Source organism: Ranitomeya variabilis, chromosome 7 (genome assembly GCF_051348905.1).
Source record: "Ranitomeya variabilis isolate aRanVar5 chromosome 7, aRanVar5.hap1, whole genome shotgun sequence".
Classification (NCBI taxonomy): domain Eukaryota; kingdom Metazoa; phylum Chordata; class Amphibia; order Anura; family Dendrobatidae; genus Ranitomeya; species Ranitomeya variabilis.
In genome coordinates this window covers 152957638-152980517 of record NC_135238.1, presented here as the reverse complement: position 1 = coordinate 152980517, position 22880 = coordinate 152957638, and the positions used below count along the sequence as shown (strand labels likewise).

At 45.1% G+C, this 22880-nt stretch overlaps 1 protein-coding gene across 5 annotated transcripts in view; it reads left to right on the top strand.

The window, feature by feature from the left end:
* KIAA2012 (KIAA2012 ortholog) overlaps positions 1 to 22880 on the top strand; it is a 485035-nt gene that overhangs the window by 332990 nt on the left and 129165 nt on the right. For all 5 annotated transcript variants that reach the window (XM_077272089.1, XM_077272092.1, XM_077272094.1 and 2 more), the window contains one exon: positions 1787 to 1843. In XM_077272089.1, coding sequence (XP_077128204.1) covers positions 1787 to 1843 — 57 coding nt within the window. The remainder of the gene's footprint in view (positions 1 to 1786; positions 1844 to 22880) is intronic.

Here is a 22880-nt window from a genome sequence, read left to right as displayed (position 1 = left end):
ATTCTAAGGCCAGTCTCACACGTCCAGATAATTCCGGTACCGGAAAAGTCGGTACTGGAGTTGTCTGTGTGCTCACGTGGCACATCAGTGTGGCACACGTGCAGCAGCCGTGTGCCGCCCATGTGCCGACTGAGGACCACACGGACCGTGCAGGAGACAGCGCTAGAGTTAAGCGCTGTCCCCTGCTTTTGGTGCTGAAGCCGGCATTCATTCCTTCTCCCCAGCAGCGTTCGCTGGAGAGAAGGAATGAAAAATCAATGTTTTTTTTTTTTTTATGTTTAAAATAAAGTTTGTGGTACCGCTCATTACAGTGATGAATATTCGGCTCCACCCCTATGGGAGGTGGAGCCGCATATTCATCCCTGTAATGAGCGGTACCACGTGACCGCTCACACAGGACAAGCAGCCGGCACTGAGAGGAGGCATCGCGGGAGCTGGGTGAGTATTTCTCTGCAAGCGGGCGGGCGCCCAGGGAGTGGGGAGGGGTGGGAGGCGGGAGGTGTCCCCCAAACTTTATTTTTAAAGAAAAAAAAGCAAAACGTCATTTTTCATCTCTTCTGTTCTGCAAGCGCTGCTTTCAGCCGAGCAGGACAGAAAGGATGAATGCCGCCTTCAGCACCACAAGCAGGGGGGACAGCACTTACTGTAGCGCTGTTTCTCCTGCGGGCGGTACATGCACACGGAGGAGAGTGCACACTGTTCTCCGTGTGCACGTGTGCGGGACGCTTTGCGGACCGTGCTGCCAGAGGAAAACGGACATGTCTCCGTGTTTTGCACACGGACACACGGTCTGTGAAAACATGGAGACATGTGCATAGACCCATTCATTTGAATGGGTCTACGTGTGTCAGTGTCTCCGGTACGTGAGAAAACTGTCACTACACGTACCGGAGACACTGACATGTGAAACCGGCCTAACATGGATTTTTCAAATTAAGTACCCCAGCCTCATCATCTCCAGGAGTTCTATGTAAGGCAATGTTCCCACGATTAGATTTTTGTTAGCTTTTGATGTTGCAGATTTTCTGTACCATTCTGCATCCATTAAGTAAAATAGATTTCTTGAATTTTTTCCAAAATACACAGCACAAAAACTCATTGTGGGAAAATAGCCTAAGGCTATGTGCACACGTTGCGGATTTACTGCGGATCCGCAGCGGGTTTTTTTGCGCAAAAACGCTGCAGATCCGCAAAGTGATTTACAGTACAATGTAAATCAATAGGAAAAAAAATGCTGTGCTAATGGTGCAGAAAATTCAGCATGGAAAATGCAGCGGATTGAAAGAAGGAGCATGTCACATCTTTTATGCGGATCTGCAGCGTTTCTGCACCCTTCCATTATAGAAATCCGCAGGGGTAAAAAACGCATAAAATCCGCAGCAAATCCGCAACAAAAACGCACAAAATCCGCATAAAAAACGCATCAAATCTGCACCTGCGTTTTCTGCCAGGAGATGCAGATTTTGTGCAGAAAATTCTGCACCCCAATCCGCAACGTGTGCACATAGCCTAAGAGTTTATTCGATTTATGTAGTGAATTCTGGTGACAGATCCGTTGCTTGAAGACCACGTCTACACGTTCAGTATTTGGTCAGTATTTTACATCAGTATTTGTAAGCCAAAATCAGGAATAAGCGAATAATACAGAAGTGGTGACGTGTTTCTATTATACGTTTCCTCTGATTGTTCTACTCATGATTTTGGCTTACAAATACTGACCAAATACTGAACGTGGCTAAATGTCTATAAATATAGTTGACATTTTCTGATATTTTGTGTTTTGCAGAAAGGAAAAATTAAAAACTCTATCATGGAGTCATCTTTTCAAGGGGAGAGTGATGAAGTGAGTGTTCACATAATTTTTAAGCACATTGGCTTTGACATTTGACTATCCTGTTAATTTTTGCGTTCTTGATGAATCTGAAATACCTGATTTAGGTGGAATAAGATTTAGGTTCCAAACATTAATTGTAAAAGCATTTGTTACATTTAGTTCACAACACAGCTCTCCTAAAAAAAATACAGATGTCCCCACTATGTCATCTGTAGGTCAATGTCCAGTACACTAGAGGGAATGTATCACCTTTACTTATTTCTTTTTACTAAAACCTTATAATAATACATATTCTTTAATCAATTCTTCTTGCTTTGTTGTTTTTATAGTATTTTTTGTGGTTACACATTTCCATGAGTAGAAAAAAAAATTCAAGTCCATAATTTTCAACTTTCTCCATCAATTATACCTTATCTATCATTAGTAGTGATGGGCGAACAAGTTCGGTAAAGTTCGGGGTCCATACCGCGCACCTAGTGTTCGTGCACAGACCTCGAACATGGACTTCTCCGGGAAGTCCATGTTACTGTTCTCATTCAGCAACCCGAACAAAGCTTGTTGAAAGGCTGCAGTGCAGCCAATCAACAAAATTTTCCATTGTGGGCACTTCTGGCTAAATAACATCCATGTCAGGTATTGACATGACTGTGATTGTCCAGCACAGTATCTAAAAAAAAAAATTAAATAAAAAAAAAAGACGTGGGGTCTCCTCTATTTTTGATAACATGTGCAGGTAAAGCTTTAACTTGGCTGGTTACTAAAAAAATGGGGGGACCCCCACACCATTTATTTAAATTAAAAAAAACAGCATAGGGACCACTCTATTTTTGATAACCTGCCAAGATAAAGCTGACAGCTAAGTGCGGCAGCCATCAGCTTTACATGCATTGGTTATCAAGAATAGAAGGGACCCCATGCCATTTTTTTCTTTTATTTATTAGCTAAATATATGTACAGTAAAATACACATACACTGCACTAATTATATCACTGACATATTTATTATTATGGACAGGGGCTTGCTGGTGAATACTCTCATTAGCGCATGCCTGCTCTCCCTGCTATCAGCGAGACCAGGCGTACGCTAATAAGAGTTGTGCTCATCAGCCGACACCTGACGGGTTGTAATCTTTTCACTGCCGGTCTCAGCTTCTGGCTCACATGCTATCGTCTGTGTGATGGTGTGGGATACGCAGCACTGTAACCAGTGGTAATGTGTAAGGTTCCTCCTATTAGAGCCGCTGTTTCTCATGCTGTCACACAAATGACAGTGTAGAAAACGCCAGATGTTTATTCATTTGAATGGGGTCCGGGTTCAGGTTTGAGTCCGGGTACTGTTCTGGTACCCGAACTAACCTTTTTTTTTTTTTTTTTTAAAGTTCCGCCAAACCCAACAGACCCGAACAACCACTGGTCCGTCCATCCCTAATCATGAGATTGTTTATAACCCCACAATATTTTTGTTATGAGAAAAAGATTTAACCTTTTTTTTTTCAAATGCTGGCATTACTAGCTCTTGTGGAATGGTGGTATTCCACAGTCTAACTTCTTTAACCCCTTTAACGCTGGACCATTTTCCGCTTTATTTTTTTCCATTTTCACTTTTTCCTCCCCTTCTTCCAAGAGCCATACTTTTTTTTTATTTTTCCATTAATATAGCTGCATAAGGGCTTGTTTTGGTTTCTGCAAGCGTAGTTTGCCCCAAGAAAAATCAGATCAGTCCACCTGCATGAGAATATCACTGTTAGGGTCAGTGTGAAGATTGCCACAGCAGAAGGGAGCAAAAATAATTATTCCTGTTCGGGGCCGGTTTTAGGCAAAGTGGGGCCCTACGCAAAAGTTTAAAATGGGGCCCCAAATACTAACATATTGTACATAACACAGAAGCATTTCTGTTGTATTTACATGAGCTGAGTTCAGGCCGCTAAACGAGTGTGATCAACAATATTGAAGTCGTTCGCTTGTTTCCCGGCCTCTTTACACCAACTGAGAAAGAATGATGGGGACAGAACAATCACTATTAGTCAATCTGTCCCCATACAGTAGCATGTTATCAGTAGCATATCTACACCGGCGATGTGCTGCTGCGAACAATGATTTTTGTTCCCGCATAAACAATCACTCAATGAATATGCAGCATTTTGCTTGTTTAGTATTATACACCGCATAGTCCTCCACATAGTATAATGTGCACCACAGACCTCCATATTGTAAAATGTAAACCCCATAGTCCTCCATATGATATAATGTCCTTCATATAGTATAATACACTCCTCAGTCCTCAGTTCTTCATATAGTATAATGTATTCCTCATAGTCCTCGATACAGTATAATGCAGCCCATATATAGTATAATGCTGCCACCCCACAGAGTATAATGCAGCCACCCCACAGAATATAATGTAGCCCCCTGAGTAAAATATAGTCCCGCCATACAATATAATGTAACTCCCATAGAATATAATGCAGCCCACTCATATAGTATAATGCAGCCCCTCCACAGAATATATAGTAGCCGACTCATAGAGTATAATGCAGCCCCCCATAGGATATATTTCAGCCCCCATAGAATATAATGTAGCCCCTCCATAGAATACAATGTAGCCCTCCTCATACAGTATAATGCAGCCCCCCATACAATATAATCTAGCCCCCATAGAATATAATGCAGCCCCCATAGATTACAATTAGCCCCCTCATAGAGTATGATGCAATCACCCCTCATAGAATATAATAAATTTAATACATAGAATAAATTCAATACATAGAATATAATGTAGCCCCCTTAGAATATAATACAGCCCCCCATAGAATATAATACAGCCCCCACTAGAATCTAATACAGCCCCCATAGAATATAATGTAGGCCCCCCAAGAATCTAATACAGCCCCCATAGAATATAATGAAGCCGACCCCCCCTCCCCTCACTCATTCATATATTAAAAAAAACACAATCCTCGCCTCTTCTGGTGCCCCATGCTGCTCCGGGCTCCGGTCTCAGTGACTGCTGTCTGCCCGGCACAGAGCAGGTACACGATGATGTGATGTCATTGCGCACCCGCAGTGTCAGAGGCAGAGGGGGACGATGGGAGAGGGAGCGTCAGCTTACACTCTCTCTTCCATCATTGCATTGAACTGTACCATCATCTTAGATGCTGATATAGTTGAATGAGTCGGCGCTGGCAGGGGGCAGTCGGCGCTGGCGGCAGGCTACTGGCTGGGGCCCCTGGGGGCCCTAGGCAGCTGCCTGGTCTGCCTGCCGCTAACGCCGGCCCTGTTCCTGTTTTATGAATGGCACACCAACTGACAGGGCATATGACAGGGAAGATAGCTTCCAGATAGTACAAAGATAAACCACCAAAAGAGTTAGAAGATAATTAACCCTGAGAGGGTCCAAAAGTTGATACCTGTATGTAAAGAGGATAGACACACCAGTTATGTTGAAACTTGTGCCTGAGGGTAAAGAGCTAGGAGGCTGATGGAGTAGGCTGTAAGAGTGCAAAAGTTGCCGATCTCCTGCAGGACATTGCTATTATGAGTAGAGATGAGAGAATTTGTTCAGAAAACATTTGCAAATCTCAAATTCGGCAGAAACGTTGTACATTCGGATTCGTGTTTAAATTCTCTAGCATTTTCCTCAAAATCTGCAAAATTCGCCCAAAGTTCAGTAAATGATCAAGTTTCCACTAATGCTTTTGTAAGGACTTTGGCTACAATAGCGGTGTATGATGAGCTGAGGGAACATGTTTGATTAGGGGGGGATATGGAAAGAGGTCAGAGGAGCGGCCAACTGTTATTTTTTTTTTTTTTATTAACTTAATGTGTGGAGATTCCGACAGCCAACCAGGGTGCAGAAACCATTCACAGAGTGCAGACACAAGGGCTTGTGTCATTGGCTGCCAAAGTCACATATCCCTCACCATACATGTGTGGCTTCAGCTCCATTTTGTGACTAACAGCGCAGTGAGGATGCTTCTGCAAGTAGTCAGATAGTTAGCTAGGCAGTTTATTCTCAGCTAGTTCAGATACATAGGATCCTGTGTCAAATCGACCTTCTAGCATATAAATCCGTTATGCTAATTCTGCGGTCCTTGTTGTGATCCGCTTTTTGGCTCCCCTGGTGGTGGCTGGTGGTACTGGAGACTTGTGTGTGCTTTTCTGCCTCAGCTCACCTGCTTCCATCAGTTTTGGGAGTTCCCTATTTAGCCTTGTTCTCCAGTCACTTCCTTGCCGGTCATCATTGTAACCTGAGTCATTCAGTTGCATGTTCCTGCTACTAGTCTGCTGATCAGCTAAGTGGACTCTTGTCCTTATTGTTTTGTTTTTCTTGTCCAGTTTACAGTTTGTCATTTCCTGTTACTGGAAGCTCTTGTGGACTGAAATTGCCACTCCTGTGTCATGAGTTGACACAGGAGTCTTAAAGTAATTTCAGGATGGGTTTTTTGAAAGGGTTTTTCAGCTGACTGTGAAGTCCTCTTTTGTATCCTTCCTCTATCTAGTAAGTGGACCTCGCTTTGCTAAATCTACCTTCATACTGTGTATGTCTTTTCCTCTGAACTCACCGTTAATATACGTGGGGGCTACTATCATCTTTGGGGAATTTCTCTAGAGGTAAGCCAGGTCTGTTCCTTCCTCTTCCAGGCGTAGTTAGTTCTCCGGCTGGCGCATGGCATCTAGGCAGCCGTAGGAATGCTTCCTGGCTACTGTTAGTTGTGTGGTAGATTTAGGTCACGGTCAGCTTGAGTTTCCATCACCCGAGAGCTAGTCTGTTATTTTTGTGTTTCTGATGTTCCCATGCCATTGGGGAATCATGACAGTATGACCGGCCACTGTTAAAGTAATTGGCAGAAGAAAGGAGAGTAAAAGAAGTCTGTAGATTTTTTTTTTTTTTTTCCTCTCATGTTTGCTACTTAGTTGGCTCAGTTGTATTTCTGCTCTATTTACAGCCTTGCCTTTCTCTCCTTCTAATCCTTGAATGGCTCTGATCTCTCCGGTTTAAGGATGGACCCTCAGAGTTTGGCTGCAGGTTTAAATAATCTTGCTACGAAGGTTCAGAATTTACAAGATTATGTTATACGTACTCCTATTTCTGAACATAAGATTCCTACACCAGAGGTATTTTCCGGAGATAGATCTCGGTTTTTGAATTTCAAATTTAATTGTAAATTATTCCTTTCTCTCAGACCTCACTCCTCTGGAGATCCTGTTCAGCAGGTTAAGATTGTGATTTCTTTGCTGCGAGGTGACCCTCAAAATTGGGCATTTTCATTGACACCAGGGGATCCTGCGTTGCTCAATGTGGATGCGTTTTTTCTGGCTTTAGGGTTGCTGTATGAGGAACCTAATTTGGAGATTCAAGCTGAAAAAGCTGTAATAGCCCTGTCTCAAGGGCAAGATGAAGCTGAGATATACTGCCAAAAATTTCGTAAATGGTCTGTGCTTACTCAGTTGAATGAGTGTGCCCTAGCGGCAAATTTCAGAGAGGGCCTTTCTGATGCCGTTAAGGATGTCATGGTGGGGTTTCCTACGCCCACAGGTCTGAATGAGTCCATGACAATGGCGATTCAGATTGATCGGCGTTTGCGGGAGCGCAAACCCGTGCACCATTTGGCGGTATCTTCTGAAGGGACGCCAGAGAAAATGCAATGTGACAGAATTCTGTCAAGAAGCGAGCGGCAGAATTATAGGCGCAAAAATGGCTTGTGCTTCTACTGTGGTGATTCCGCGCATGTTATATCAGCATGCTCTAAACGTACTAGGAAGGTTGACAAGTCTGTTTCTATTGGCACTTTACAGTCTAAATTTCTTCTGTCTGTAACTCTGATTTGTTCATTATCAGTTATTACCGTGGATGCCCATGTGGACTCTGGCGCCGCTCTGAGTCTCATGGATTGGTCCTTCGCCAGGCGCTGTGGGTTTGATTTGGAGCCTCTGGAAGTTCCTATACCTCTGAAGGGTATTGATTCTACACCTCTGGCTTGTAATAGACCACAGTTCTGGACGCAAGTGACTATGCGTATGACTCCAGACCATCAGGAGATGATTCGCTTCCTCGTGTTGTATAATTTACATGATGTTTTAGTGCTTGGATTACCATGGTTACAATCTCATAACCCAGTACTGGACTGGAAAACTATGTCTGTGTTAAGCTGGGGATGTCGGGGGGCTCATGGGGACATACCTTTGGTTCCTATCTCGTCATCTATTCCCTCTGAGATTCCTGCATTTTTGTCGGATTTTGGGGATATTTTTGAAGAGCCTAAAATTGGTTCTCTCCCTCCCCACAGGGAGTGTGATTGCGCCATAGATCTGATTCCAGGCAGTAAATTTCCAAAGGGTCGTTTGTTTAACCTATCTGTACCTGAGCATGCTGCCATGCGAGAATATGTTAAGGAGTCCCTGGAAAAGGGACATATTCGTCCTTCTTCATCACCTTTAGGAGCTGGGTTTTTCTTTGTCTCTAAAAAGGATGGCTCGCTGAGGCCTTGTATTGATTATCGACTCCTGAATAAAATTACTGTCAAATATCAGTATCCGTTGCTGCTGCTTACTGATTTGTTTGCTCGCATAAGGGGGGCTAAGTGGTTCTCCAAGATTGATCTCCGTGGGGCGTATAATTTGGTGCGAATTAAGCAAGGGGATGAGTGGAAAACCGCATTTAATACGCCTGAGGGCCACTTTGAGTATTTAGTAATGCCTTTCGGCCTTTCTAATGCGCCTTCAGTTTTTCAGTCCTTTATGCATGATATTTTCCGTGAATATCTGGATAAATTTATGATTGTGTATTTGGACGATATTTTGATTTTTTCTGAGGACTGGGAGTCTCATGTTCAGCAGGTCAGGAGGGTTTTTCAGGTCTTGCGGGAGAATTCTCTGTGTGTAAAGGGTTCTAAGTGTGTTTTTGGGGTTCAAAAGATTTCCTTTTTGGGGTACATTTTTTCCCCTTCTTCTGTTGAGATGGACCCTGTCAAGGTTCGGGCTATTTGTGACTGGACGCAGCCTACTTCTCTAAAGGGTCTTCAGAAGTTCTTGGGCTTTGCTAATTTTTATCGTCGATTTATAACTGGTTTTTCTGGTGTTGCTAAGCCTCTTACGGATTTGACTAAGAAGGGTGCTGATGTTGCCAATTGGTCCTCTGCCGCTGTGGAGGCCTTTCGGGAACTTAAGCGCCGCTTTTCGTCTGCCCCTGTGTTGCGCCAGCCCGATGTCTCTCTCCCCTTTCAGGTTGAGGTCGATGCTTCCGAGATCGGAGCGGGGGCGGTTTTGTCGCAGATAAGTTCCGATTGCTCAGTGATGAGACCTTGTGCGTTCTTTTCTCTAAAATTTTCTGCCGCCGAAAGAAATTATGATGTCGGTAATCGGGAGCTTTTGGCCATGAAGTGGGCATTTGAGGAGTGGCGTCATTGGCTTGAGGGTGCTAGACATCAGGTGGTGGTTTTGACTGATCACAAGAATCTGATTTATCTTGAGTCTGCCAGGCGCCTGAATCCTAGACAGGCGCGCTGGTCGTTGTTTTTCTCTCGGTTTAATTTTGTGGTCTCATATCTACCAGGTTCTAAGAATGTGAAGGCGGATGCCCTTTCTAGGAGTTTTGAGCCTGATTCCCCTGGTGATTCAGAACCTACAGGTATCCTTAAGGATGGGGTGATATTATCCGCTATTTCCCCAGATCTGCGACGTGCTTTGCAAGAGTTTCAGGTGGATAGACCTGATCGCTGTCCACCTGGTAGACTGTTTGTTCCTGATGATTGGACCAGTAGAGTCATCTCGGAGGTTCATTCTTCTACGCTGGCGGGTCATCCTGGAATTTTTGGTACCAGGGATTTGGTGGCTAGATCCTTCTGGTGGCCATCTCTGTCTCGTGATGTGCGTGTTTTTGTGCAGTCTTGTGATGTGTGTGCTCGGGCCAAGCCTTGTTGTTCTAGGGCTAGCGGGTTGTTGTTGCCCTTGCCTATTCCGAAGAGGCCTTGGACGCACATCTCGATGGACTTTATTTCTGATCTTCCTGTCTCTCAGAGGATGTCTGTTATCTGGGTGGTGTGTGACCGTTTTTCTAAGATGGTTCATTTGGTGCCATTGCCGAAGTTGCCTTCTTCGTCTGAGTTGGTTCCTTTGTTTTTTCAAAATGTGGTTCGCTTGCATGGTATTCCTGAAAATATCGTTTCTGATAGGGGTACCCAGTTCGTTTCTAGATTTTGGCGGGCATTCTGTGCCAGGTTGGGCATTGATTTGTCTTTTTCGTCTGCCTTCCATCCTCAGACTAATGGCCAGACGGAGCGAACTAATCAAACTTTGGAGATGTATTTGAGGTGTTTTGTGTCTGCGGATCAGGATGATTGGGTTGCCTTTTTGCCGTTGGCGGAGTTTGCTCTTAATAATTGGGCCAGTTCTGCCACTTTGGTTTCCCCTTTCTTTTGCAATTCGGGGTTTCATCCCCGTTTTTCTTCTGGTCAGGTGGAGTCTTCGGATTGTCCTGGAGTGGATGCTGTGGTGGATCGGTTGTATCGGATTTGGGAACAAGTGGTGGACAATTTGAATTTGTCCCAGGAGAGGACTCCGCGGTTTGCTAACCGCCAGCGTCGGGTTGGTCCTCGCCTTCGTGTTGGGGACTTGGTGTGGTTGTCTTCCCGTTTTGTCCCTATGAGGGTTTCTTCTCCTAAATTTAAGCCTCGGTTCATCGGTCCCTATAGGATTTTGGAGATTATTAACCCTGTTTCCTTTCGTTTGGACCTTCCGGCATCTTTCGCTATCCATAATGTGTTCCATCGGTCGTTGTTGCGGAGATACGAGGTGCCGGTGGTTCCTTCTGCTGGGCCTCCTGCTCCTGTGCTGGTTGAGGGTGAATTGGAGTACGTTATAGAGAAGATCTTGGACTCCGGTATTTCCAGGCGGAGACTCCAGTACCTGGTTAAATGGAAGGGCTATGGTCAGGAAGATAATTCTTGGGTAACTGCCTCTGATGTTCATGCCTCGGATTTGGTTCGTGCCTTTCATAGGGCTCATCCAGGTCGCCCTGGCGGTTCTTGTGAGGGTTCGGTGCCCCCTCCTTAAGGGGGGGTACTGTTGTGATTTTCTGCCTCAGCTCACCTGCTTCCATCAGTTTTGGGAGTTCCCTATTTAGCCTTGTTCTCCAGTCACTTCCTTGCCGGTCATCATTGTAACCTGAGTCATTCAGTTGCATGTTCCTGCTACTAGTCTGCTGATCAGCTAAGTGGACTCTTGTCCTTATTGTTTTGTTTTTCTTGTCCAGTTTACAGTTTGTCATTTCCTGTTACTGGAAGCTCTTGTGGACTGAAATTGCCACTCCTGTGTCATGAGTTGACACAGGAGTCTTAAAGTAATTTCAGGATGGGTTTTTTGAAAGGGTTTTTCAGCTGACCGTGAAGTCCTCTTTTGTATCCTTCCTCTATCTAGTAAGTGGACCTCGCTTTGCTAAATCTACCTTCATACTGTGTATGTCTTTTCCTCTGAACTCACCGTTAATATACGTGGGGGCTACTATCATCTTTGGGGAATTTCTCTAGAGGTAAGCCAGGTCTGTTCCTTCCTCTTCCAGGCGTAGTTAGTTCTCCGGCTGGCGCATGGCATCTAGGCAGCCGTAGGAATGCTTCCTGGCTACTGTTAGTTGTGTGGTAGATTTAGGTCACGGTCAGCTTGAGTTTCCATCACCCGAGAGCTAGTCTGTTATTTTTGTGTTTCTGATGTTCCCATGCCATTGGGGAATCATGACAGGTCCTGCCACCAGTCCACATTTCAACATATACAGTGGGTACGGAAACTATTCAGATCCCTTTATATTTTTGACTCTTTGTTTCATTGCAGCTATTTGGTAAATTAAAAAAAATCATTTTTTTCTCACTAATGTATACTCTGCACCCCATCTTGACTGAAAAAAACAGAAATGTAGACATTTTTGAAAATTTATTAAAAAGAAAAACTAAAATATCACATGGTCATAAGCATTCAGACCCTTTGTTCAGACACTCATATTTAAGTCACATGCTGTCCATTTCCTTGTGATCCTCCTTGAGATGGTTCTACTCCTTCATTGGAGCCCAGCTGTGTTTAATTAAACTGATAGGACTTGATTTGGAAAGGCACACACCTGTCTATATAAGACCTCACACTTCACAGTGCATGTCAGACCAAATGAGAATCATGAGGTCAAAGGAACTGTCCAAGGAGCTCAGAGACAGAATTGTGGCAAGGCACAGATCTGGCCAAGGTTACAAAATAATTTCTGCAGTACTCAAGGTTCCTAAGAGCACAGTAGCCTCCATAATCCTTAAATCGAAAAAGTTTGGGACCACCAGAAGTCTTCCTAGACCTGGCCGTCCAGCCAAACTGAGCAATCGTGAGAGAAGAGCCTTGGTGAGAGAGGTAAAGAAGAACCCCAAGATCACTGTGGCTGAGCTACAGCGATGCAGTAGGGAAATGGGAGAAAGTTCCACAAAGTGAACTATCACTGCAGTCCTCCACCAGTTGGGCCATTACGGCAGAGTGGCCCAACGGAAGCTTCTCTTCAGTGCAAGACATATGAAAGCCTGCATAGAGTTTGCTAAAAAACACCTGAAAGACTCCCAGACTATGAGAAATAAGATTCTCTGGTCTGATGAGATGAAGATAGACCTTTTTGGTGAAAATTCTAAGCGATATGTGTGGAGAAAACCATCACCTGCCCAATACAATCCCAACAGTGAAACATTGTGGTGGCAGCATCATGCTCTGGGGGTGCTATTCAGCTGTAGGGACAGGACGACTGGTTGCCATTGAAGGAAACATGAATGCGGCCAAGTACAGAGATATACTGAATGAAAACCTCTTCCAGAGTGCTCTGGACCTCAGACTTGGCCGAAGGTTCATCTTCCAACAAGGCAATGACCCTAAGCACACAGCTAAAATAACAAAGGAGTGGCTTCAGAACAACCCTGTGACCATTCTTAACTGGCCAAGCCAGAGCCTGACCTAAACCCAATTGAGCATCTCTGGAGAGACCTGAAAATGGCTGTCCACCAATGTTCACCATCCAACCTGATGGTACTGGAGAGGATCTGCAAGGAAGAATGGCAGAGGATCCCCAAATCCAGGTGTGAAAAACTTGTTGCATCATACCCAAGAAGACTTGTGGCTGTACTAGCTCAAAAGGGTCAAAAGGGTTCTTCTACTCAATACTGAGCAAAGGGTCTGAATACGTATAACCATGTGATATTTCAGTTTTTCTTTTTTAATAAATTTGCTAACATTTCTACATTTCTGGGTTTTTTTCAGTCAAGATGGTATGCAGAGTGTACATTAATGAGAACAAAGATGAACTTTTTTTTAAATTACTCAATGGCTACAATGAAACAGAGAGTGAAAAATTTATAAAGGGGTCTGGACACTTTCCGCACCCACTGTAAATCCTTTGTGCTAATTGTGTGGTCCCGCCACCAGTCCACATTACTAGTAAGAGACCTAGCACTCAACTTTAGGTAAAGGTACCGTTACACTAAACGACTTACCAACGATCACGACCAGCGATACGACCTGGCCGTGATCGTTGGTAAGTCGTTGTGTGGTCGCTGGGGAGCTGTCACACAGACAGCTCTCTCCAGCGACCAACGATCAGGGGAACGACTTCGGCATCGTTGAAACTGTCTTCAACGATGCCGAAGTCCCCCTGCAGCACCCGGGTAACCAGGGTAAACATCGGGTTACTAAGTGCAGGGCCTCGCTTAGCAACCTGATACAGTATTTACCCTGGTTACCATTGTAAAAGTAAAAAAAAAAAACACTACATACTCACATTCTGATGTCTGTCACGTCCCCCGCCGGCGTCCACAGAGTTACGCGCTGCTGGTCAGAGCTTCCTGCACTGAATGTGTCAGCGCCGACAGTAAAGCAGAGCACAGCGGTGACGTCACCGCTGTGCTCTGCTTTGCGGCCGGCGCTGACACAGTCAGTGCAGGAAGCTCTGAGCAGCAGCGCGTAACCCTGTAGACGCCGGGGGACGTGACAGACATCAGAATGTGAGTATGTACTGTTTTTTTTTTTTTACTTTTACAATGGTAACCAGGGTAAATATCGGATTACTAAGCGCGGCCCTGCGCTTAGTAACCCGATATTTACCCTGGTTACAAGTGAACACATCGCTGGATCGGCATCACACACGCTGATCCAGCGATGACAGCGGGTGATCAGCGATGAAATAAAGTTCTGGACTTCTAGCTCCGACCAGCGATATCACAGCGGGATCCAGATCGCTGCTGCGTGTCAAACACAACGAGATCGCTAACCAGGATGCTGCAACGTCACGGATCGTCGTCATTCTCGCTGCAAAGTCGCTTAGTGTGTTAAGATGCAGCAGGAAAAATTTATTGTAGTAAATACAGGAAAATGTTTTGGTCAATTGTGACCTTCATCAGTTATCAGTCCACATTACATCATCTAAATCCTTTGTGCAAATTGTGTGGTTCTGCCACCAGTCCACATTTCGGCATCTAAATCTTTTGTGCTGAATGTGTGGTTCGGCCACCAGTCCATATTTCAGGATATAAATATTTTGTGCTAATTCTGTGGTCCAGCCACACTATCTCAGCCAATAAATACTGATTGTTAATTTAGTGACAGATAACTGACAGGTCTGGGCCTAGGGTTGTGAAACAGCTGGTTAAAAGAGGGTAAGGGTACATGCAACCTGAGTGGGGAAAAAGCGAGGTTGTGGTGGAAGGGGGAATAGGATTGGTGTTCGAGGTGTACACAGGGTAGGAGGTAATATTACTGAAAGCTCTACTGATCAAACACCGGCTCATCCTATCCAAAGACAACTAACAACTTCTGTTACTTGACGGGCTACCTGACTCCTGCTCTTTAGCAGCCGCACTGCTGTACATCCTGTAGATGAGGGCCAGAAAGAGCATGTGCTCCAATAGATGGCAAGCGCTCAGTCAAGTGGCCTCTCCTCCTCTTCCTCCACCTTAACATCACACACAGTACAGTCCTTAGAGGTGGCACCCCAATTACCCTTGTTTCCCCCCCCACGTCACAACTGTCCAATCACACAACTGATTGTGGGGGAACCACAGATGGGTGAGTCTGCAGAGATGTTTACACATTCTATTCTATGGGTATCAGAGGTCTGCTTCAAAGATTCGCAGACTCAAGAGGAGGAAAGCATCTCCGCCAAAGCCTCAATTTTTTTTTCAGTTGTATCCGGTGCTGGACAAAGTACGGTTCAAGCAGATTCCAGACCCTCGTTACCAGACCCCAGGAGTGGAAGTGATCCTGACGAGAACCAGATACCTGAGGCGCACGAGGACTATACTGTATTTTAAGGGCAGGGAGAGGAGGAGGGTGACTCTTAGGGTGAGGAGTGTAAGAACATAGAGCAGTGTTCCCCAACTCCGGTCCTCAAGAGCCACCAACAGGTCATGTTTTCAGGATTTCCTTAGTATTGCACAGGTGATTGAATTCTTGCCTGTCCAGGTAATGCAATTATCACCTGTGCAATACTAAGGAAATACTGAAAACATTACCTGTTGGTGGCTCTTGAGGACTGGAGTTGGGGAACACTGACAGAGGATGAGGTTGTAGATCCCACTTGGTGTGAACCCAGAGGTACGCAGCTGAGTAGCTCAGCAGAGGAAGTGGAGGAGGAAGAAGACAAGGAGGTTACGTTTCGGCTTCCCACACAAACACGGAGTGATACAATCACAACAAGTATCTCATCCCCAGCCAAAACTCTGATTGTAGCCAGCAGTGGTCATGGGTTTGCAGTTCGCAGGGGCGACAAGGGTTGCCTAGCCTGGTCCTTTTTTGAGACCGCAAGGGATAACCCAACTCGCGTTTTCTGCCAACCTTGTAAAAAAAACGACTCAGTAGAGGCAAAAATTGCAATAATTTGACAACTACATGCATGAATCAGCACATGAGCGATCAACATGCATTAGTCTGGGAATGTCACTGCGCTAAAGTGCGGCCTAACGAGCCTCTCCAACCACCGGCCACCACTTCAACCACATCTGTTGCTTCTTCCTCATCTGTCACCATGGCAAGTGCTCTCATAGAAGTCACAGGCTGCAGAACCTCCACTTATTTACCCGCTACAGTCTGGTTGAGTGAGAGCCCATCAGCTGTTACGGAAGTGAACATTCCTGCTGTTTTTGATCAATCTCAGACACTGAGCACACCAAATTTTTCTCAATCCCCATAAAATCTCTGCCTGCGCCTCACTTAGTTTCTCATGTGTGCCCCACTCCACCCTCTCTCACCACAGCAGCCAGCCCTCAGTCCGGGAGTTGTCGTGTGAAAGATTTTATTCCTCCTACACATGCCAAAGCTAAGAGCTTGAGCTTCACCATTTCCAATCTGTTGGCCACCAAAATGCTGCCTTTCTGCCTGGTGGAGACAGATGGTTTCGGAAAGCTGATGGCCATCACAGTCCCCCAGGATCATTTGCCCAGTCACCATTATTTCTCTAAGAAAGATCTGCTTGCGCTACACCAACATGTCGCAGACAACATCACCGATTCCTTGAAAAAATCTGTCTGACAGGGTACATTTCACCACTGACACCTGGACAAGCAAGCTTGGCCAGGGGCGTGACAACTTACTGACTGGGCACTGGTGACTGTTGTGGCTGTGGGAGCAGGCGAGGAAGGGCATGCTCCACAAGTCTTGAAATTCCCAGATATCCTCTGTATCTAACACTTCCTCCAATGCTTCTGCCTCCTCCACCTCTTCTTGGGCCTCTTCCGGTGTCCTTAACCTCACCCTTAATGAGACACTTGTTCCAACAGTACAGAGAGAATCCCCCCACCTCTGTAATAGACCAACCACACCAACCAGAAACATGGATAGCCAAAAAGTGTATAACAAGCAGAAAATAGTTTAAAAAATGCCTTTATTAGGTAGAAATGGCAATTAATAAAATAATTAATAATAATATATGTACGTACGCGTATCAGGACATTATTACAAATATGTATATATAATAGAATAAAAACTATATCAGATGTAAAGTGGTGGACCCAAATATGTTATTTTGCAGATATATTCCTTATTAGTGCATACCAAAAAAGCAAAAGCTAATATACACTCACCGGCCACTTTATTAGGTACACCATGCTAGTAACGGGTTGGACCCCCTTTTGCCTTCAGAACTGCCTCAATTCTTCGTGGCATAGATTCAACAAGGTGCTGGAAGCATTCCTCAGAGATTTTGGTCCATATTGACATGATGGCATCACACAGTTGCCGCAGATTTGTCGGCTGCACATCCCAAAGATGCTCCATACAAGGCAGGATGGATCCATGCTTTCATGTTGTTTACGCCAAATTCTGACCCTACCATCCGAATGTCGCAGCAGAAATCGAGACTCATCAGACCAAGCAACGTTTTTCCAATCTTCTACTGTCCAATTTCGATGAGCTTGTACAAATTGTAGCCTCAGTTTCCTGTTCTTAGCTGAAAGGAGTGGTACCCGGTGTGGTCTTCTGCTGCTGTAGCCCATCTGCCTCAAAGTTCGACGCACTGTGCGTTCAGAGATGCTCTTAGGCCTACCTTGGTTGTAACGGGTGGCGATTTGAGTCACTGTTGCCTTTCTATCAGCTCGAACCAGTCTGCCCATTCTCCTCTGACCTCTGGCATCAACAAGGCATTTCCGCCCACAGAACTGCCGCTCACTGGATTTTTTTTCTTTTTCGGACCATTCTCTGTAAACCCTAGAGATGGTTGTGCGTGAAAATCCCAGTAGATCAGCAGTTTCTGAAATACTCAGACCAGCCCTTCTGGCACCAACAACCATGCCACGTTCAAAGGCACTCAAATCACCTTTCTTCCCCATACTGATGCTCGGTTTGAACTGCAGGAGATTGTCTTGACCATGTCTACATGCCTAAATGCACTGAGTTGCCGCCATGTGATTGGCTGATTAGAAATTAAGTGTTAACAAGAAGTTGGACAGGTGTACCTAATAAAGTGGCCGGTGAGTGTATATACAGTGGGGCAAAAAAGTATTTAGTCAGTCAGCAATAGTGCAAGTTCCACCACTTAAAAAGATGAGAGGCGTCTGTAATTTACATCATAGGTAGACCTCAACTATGGGAGACAAACAGAGAAAAAAAAATCCAGAAAATCACATTGTCTGTTTTTTTATCATTTTATTTGCATATTATGGTGGAAAATAAGTATTTGGTCAGAAACAAACAGTCAAGATTTCTGGCTCTCACAGACCTGTAACTTCTTCTTTAAGAGTCTCCTCTTTCCTCCACTCATTACCTGTAGTAATGGCACCTGTTTAAACTTGTTATCAGTATAAAAAGACACCTGTGCACACCCTCAAACAGTCTGACTCCTAACTCCACTATGGTGAAGACCAAAGAGCTGTCAATGGACACCAGAAACAAAATTGTAGCCCTGCACCAGGCTGGGAAGACTGAATCTGCAATAGCCAACCAGCTTGGAGTGAAGAAATCAACAGTGGGAGCAATAATTAGAAAATGGAAGACATTCAAGACCACTGATAATCTCACTCGATCTGGGGCTCCACGCAAAATCCCGCCCCGTGAGGTCAGAATGATCACAAGAACGGTGAGCAAAAATCCCAGAACCACGCGGGGGGACCTAGTGAATGAACTGCAGAGAGCTGGGACAAATGTAACAAGGCCTACCATAAGTAACACACTACGCCACCATGGACTCAGATCCTGCAGTGCCAGACGTGTCCCACTGCTTAAGCCAGTACATGTCCGGGCCTGTCTGAAGTTTGCTAGAGAGCATTTGGATGATCCAGAGGAGTTTTGGGAGAATGTCCTATGGTCTGATGAAACCAAACTGGAACTGTTTGGTAGAAACACAACTTGCCGTGTTTGGAGGAAAAAGAATACTGAGTTGCATCCATCCAACACCATACCTACTGTAAAGTATGGTGGTGGAAACTGTTGTGAATTTGGATTCTGGGCTCCCCCGGTGGCTACTGGTGGAATTGAACTGGTGTTTTCATCTTCTCTGTTCACCTGTTCTCATCAAGATGTGGGAGTCGCTATATAACCTTGCTGCTCTGTTAGTTGCTTGCCGGTCAGCAATGTTATCAGAAGCCTCTCTGTGCTTGTTCCTGCTCCTAGACAACTACTAGATAAGTTGGACTCTTGTCCATGTTTGTTTTTGCATTTTTGTTCCAGTTCACAGCTGTAGTTTCGTTACTGTGTCTGGAAAGCTCTTGTGAACAGGAATTGCCACTCTGGTGTTATGAGTTAATGCCAGAGTTTTAAAGTAATTTCTGGATGGTGTTTTGATAGGGTTTTCAGCTGACCATGAAAGTGCCCTTTCTGTCTTCTGCTATGTAGTAAGTGGACCTCAAATTTGCTAAACCTATTTTCATACTACGTTTGTTATTTCATCTTGATTCACCGCCAATACATGTGGGGGGCCTCTGTCTCCTTTCGGGGTATTTCTCTAGAGGTGAGCTAGGACTAATATTTCCCTCTGCTAGCATTATTTAGTCCTCCGGCTGGTGCTGGGCATCTAGAATCAACGTAGGCATGCTACCCGGCCACTGCTAGTTGTGTGTTAGGTTTAGTTCATGGTCAGCTCAGTTCCCATCTTCCAAGAGCTAGTTCCTATATATGCTGATGCTATGTTCTCTTGCCATTGAGAACATGACAGTTTGACCGGCCCACTAAAGGGTTAAAATCCTTGGCTGAGAAAGGAGAGAAATAAGAAGTCTGCTGAGAATTTTTTTTTTTTTTTTTCTCCTTCTAATCTTTGAATGGCTCTGTGTCCACCTGTTTGTAATGGATCTTCAGAGTGTAACTGCAGGTTTGAATAATCTCGCCACGAAGGTACAAAATTTGCAAGACTTTGTTTGTCATGCACCTATATCTGAGCCGAGAATTCCTTTGCCGGAATTTTTCTCGGGAAATAGATCTGGGTTTCAGAATTTTCGAAATAATTGCAAATTATTTTTGTCCCTGAAATTTCGCTCTGCCGGAGACCCTGCACAGCAGGTCAGGATTGTGATTTCCTTGCTCCGGGGCGACCCTCAAGACTGGGCTTTTTCATTGACACCAGGGGATCCTGCGTTGCTCAATGTGGATGCGTTTTTTCTGGCCTTGGGGTTGCTTTATGACGAACCTCATTTGGAGCTTCAGGCAGAAAAAACTTTGATGTCCCTATCTCAGGGGCAAGATGAAGCGGAAATTTACTGTCAAAGATTCCGTAAATGGTCTGTGCTTACTCAGTGGAATGAGTGCGCCCTGGCGGCGACTTTCAGAGAGGGTCTCTCTGATGCCATTAAGGATGTTATGGTGGGGTTCCCTGTGCCTGCGGGTCTGAATGAGTCCATGACAATGGCTATTCAGATCGATAGGCGTTTGCGGGAGCGCAAACCAGTGCACCATCTGGCGGTGTCCACTGAGAAGTCGCCAGAGAGTATGCAGTGTGATAGAATTCTGTCCCGAAGCGAGCGGCAGAATTTTAGACGGAAAAATGGATTGTGTTTCTATTGTGGTGATTCTACTCATGTTATATCAGCATGCTCTAAGCGCACTAAAAAGCTTGATAAATCTGTTTCCATTTGCACCTTACCGTCTAAGTTTATTCTATCTGTGACCCTGATTTGCTCTTTGTCATCTATTACCACGGACGCCTATGTCGACTCTGGCGCCGCTTTGAGTCTTATGGATTGGTCCTTTGCCAAACGCTGTGGGTATGATTTAGAGCCTTTGGAGACTCTTATTCCTCTGAAGGGGATTGACTCCACCCCATTGGCTAATAATAAACCACAATACTGGACACAAGTAACTATGCGTATTAATCCGGATCACCAGGAGATTATTCGCTTTCTGGTGCTGTATAATCTACATGATGATTTGGTGCTAGGATTGCCTTGGCTGCAATCTCACAACCCAGTCCTCGACTGGAGAGCTATGTCTGTGTTGAGCTGGGGATGTAAGGGGGCTCATGGGGATGTACCTGTGGTTTCCATTTCATCATCTATTCCCTCTGAAATTCCTGAGTTCCTGTCTGACTATCGTGACGTCTTTGAAGAATCCAAGCTTGGTTCATTACCTCCGCACCGAGAGTGCGATTGTGCCATAGATTTAATCCCGGGTAGTAAATACCCAAAGGGTCGTTTATTTAATCTGTCTGTGCCTGAACATGCTGCTATGCGAGAATATATAAAGGAGTCCTTGGAAAAGGGACATATTCGTCCATCGTCATCTCCCTTAGGAGCCGGTTTTTTCTTTGTGTCAAAAAAAGACGGCTCTTTGAGACCATGTATCGATTATCGGCTTTTGAATAAAATCACTGTAAAATATCAATACCCATTGCCGTTGCTGACTGATTTGTTTGCTCGCATAAAGGGGGCCAAGTGGTTCTCTAAGATTGACCTTCGTGGGGCGTATAATTTGGTGCGAATCAGGCAGGGGGATGAGTGGAAAACCGCATTTAATACGCCCGAGGGCCACTTTGAGTATTTAGTGATGCCTTTTGGTCTTTCAAATGCTCCGTCAGTTTTCCAGTCCTTTATGCATGATATTTTTCGCGATTATTTGGATAAATTTATGATTGTGTATCTGGATGATATTCTGATTTTTTCGGATGACTGGGACTCTCATGTCCAGCAAGTCAGGAGGGTTTTCCAGGTTTTGCGGTCTAATTCTTTGTGTGTGAAGGGTTCTAAGTGTGTTTTTGGGGTACAGAGGATTTCCTTTTTGGGATATATTTTTTCTCCCTCTTCCATTGACATGGATCCTGTCAAGGTTCAAGCTATTTGTGATTGGACGCAGCCCTCTTCTCTTAAGAGTCTTCAGAAATTTTTGGGCTTTGCTAACTTTTATCGTCGATTTATTGCTGGTTTTTCGGATATTGCTAAGCCATTGACCGATTTGACTAAGAAGGGTGCTGATGTTGCTGATTGGTCCCCTGACGCTGTGGAGGCCTTTCGGGAGCTTAAGCGCCGTTTTTCCTCTGCCCCTGTGTTGCGTCAGCCTGATGTTGCTCTACCTTTTCAGGTTGAGGTCGACGCTTCTGAGATCGGAGCTGGGGCAGTGTTGTCGCAGAAAAGTTCTGACTGCTCCGTGATGAGGCCTTGTGCCTTCTTTTCCCGTAAATTTTCGCCCGCTGAGCGGAATTATGATGTTGGGAATCGGGAGCTTTTGGCCATGAAGTGGGCTTTTGAGGAGTGGCGCCATTGGCTTGAGGGGGCCAGACATCAGGTGGTGGTATTGACTGACCACAAAAACTTGATTTATCTTGAGACCGCCAGGCGCCTGAATCCTAGACAGGCGCGCTGGTCATTATTTTTCTCTCGGTTTAATTTTGTGGTGTCATACCTACCGGGTTCTAAGAATGTTAAGGCGGATGCCCTTTCTAGGAGTTTTGAGCCTGACTCGCCTGGTAACTCTGAGCCCACAGGTATCCTTAAGGATGGAGTGGTATTGTCAGCCGTTTCTCCAGACCTGCGGCGGGTCTTGCAGGAGTTTCAGGCGGATAGACCGGATCGTTGCCCACCTGATAAACTGTTTGTTCCTGATGATTGGACCAGTAGAGTCATCTCTGAGGTTCATTCTTCTGCAGGTCATCCTGGCATTTTTGGTACCAGGGATTTGGTGGCAAGGTCCTTCTGGTGGCCTTCCCTGTCACGAGATGTGCGAGGCTTTGTGCAGTCTTGTGACGTTTGTGCTCGGGCCAAGCCTTGTTGCTCTCGGGCTAGTGGATTATTGTTGCCCTTGCCTATTCCTAAGAGGCCTTGGACGCACATCTCGATGGATTTTATTTCAGATCTGCCTGTTTCTCAGATGTCTGTCATCTGGGTGGTGTGTGACCGTTTCTCTAAGATGGTCCATTTGGTTCCTCTGCCCAAGTTGCCTTCTTCTTCCGAGTTGGTTCCTCTGTTTTTTCAAAATGTTGTTCGTTTGCATGGTATTCCTGAGAATATCGTTTCTGACAGAGGGACCCAATTCGTGTCTAGATTTTGGCGGGCATTCTGTGCTAGGATGGGCATAGATTTGTCTTTTTCGTCCGCTTTCCATCCTCAGACGAATGGCCAGACCGAGCGGACTAA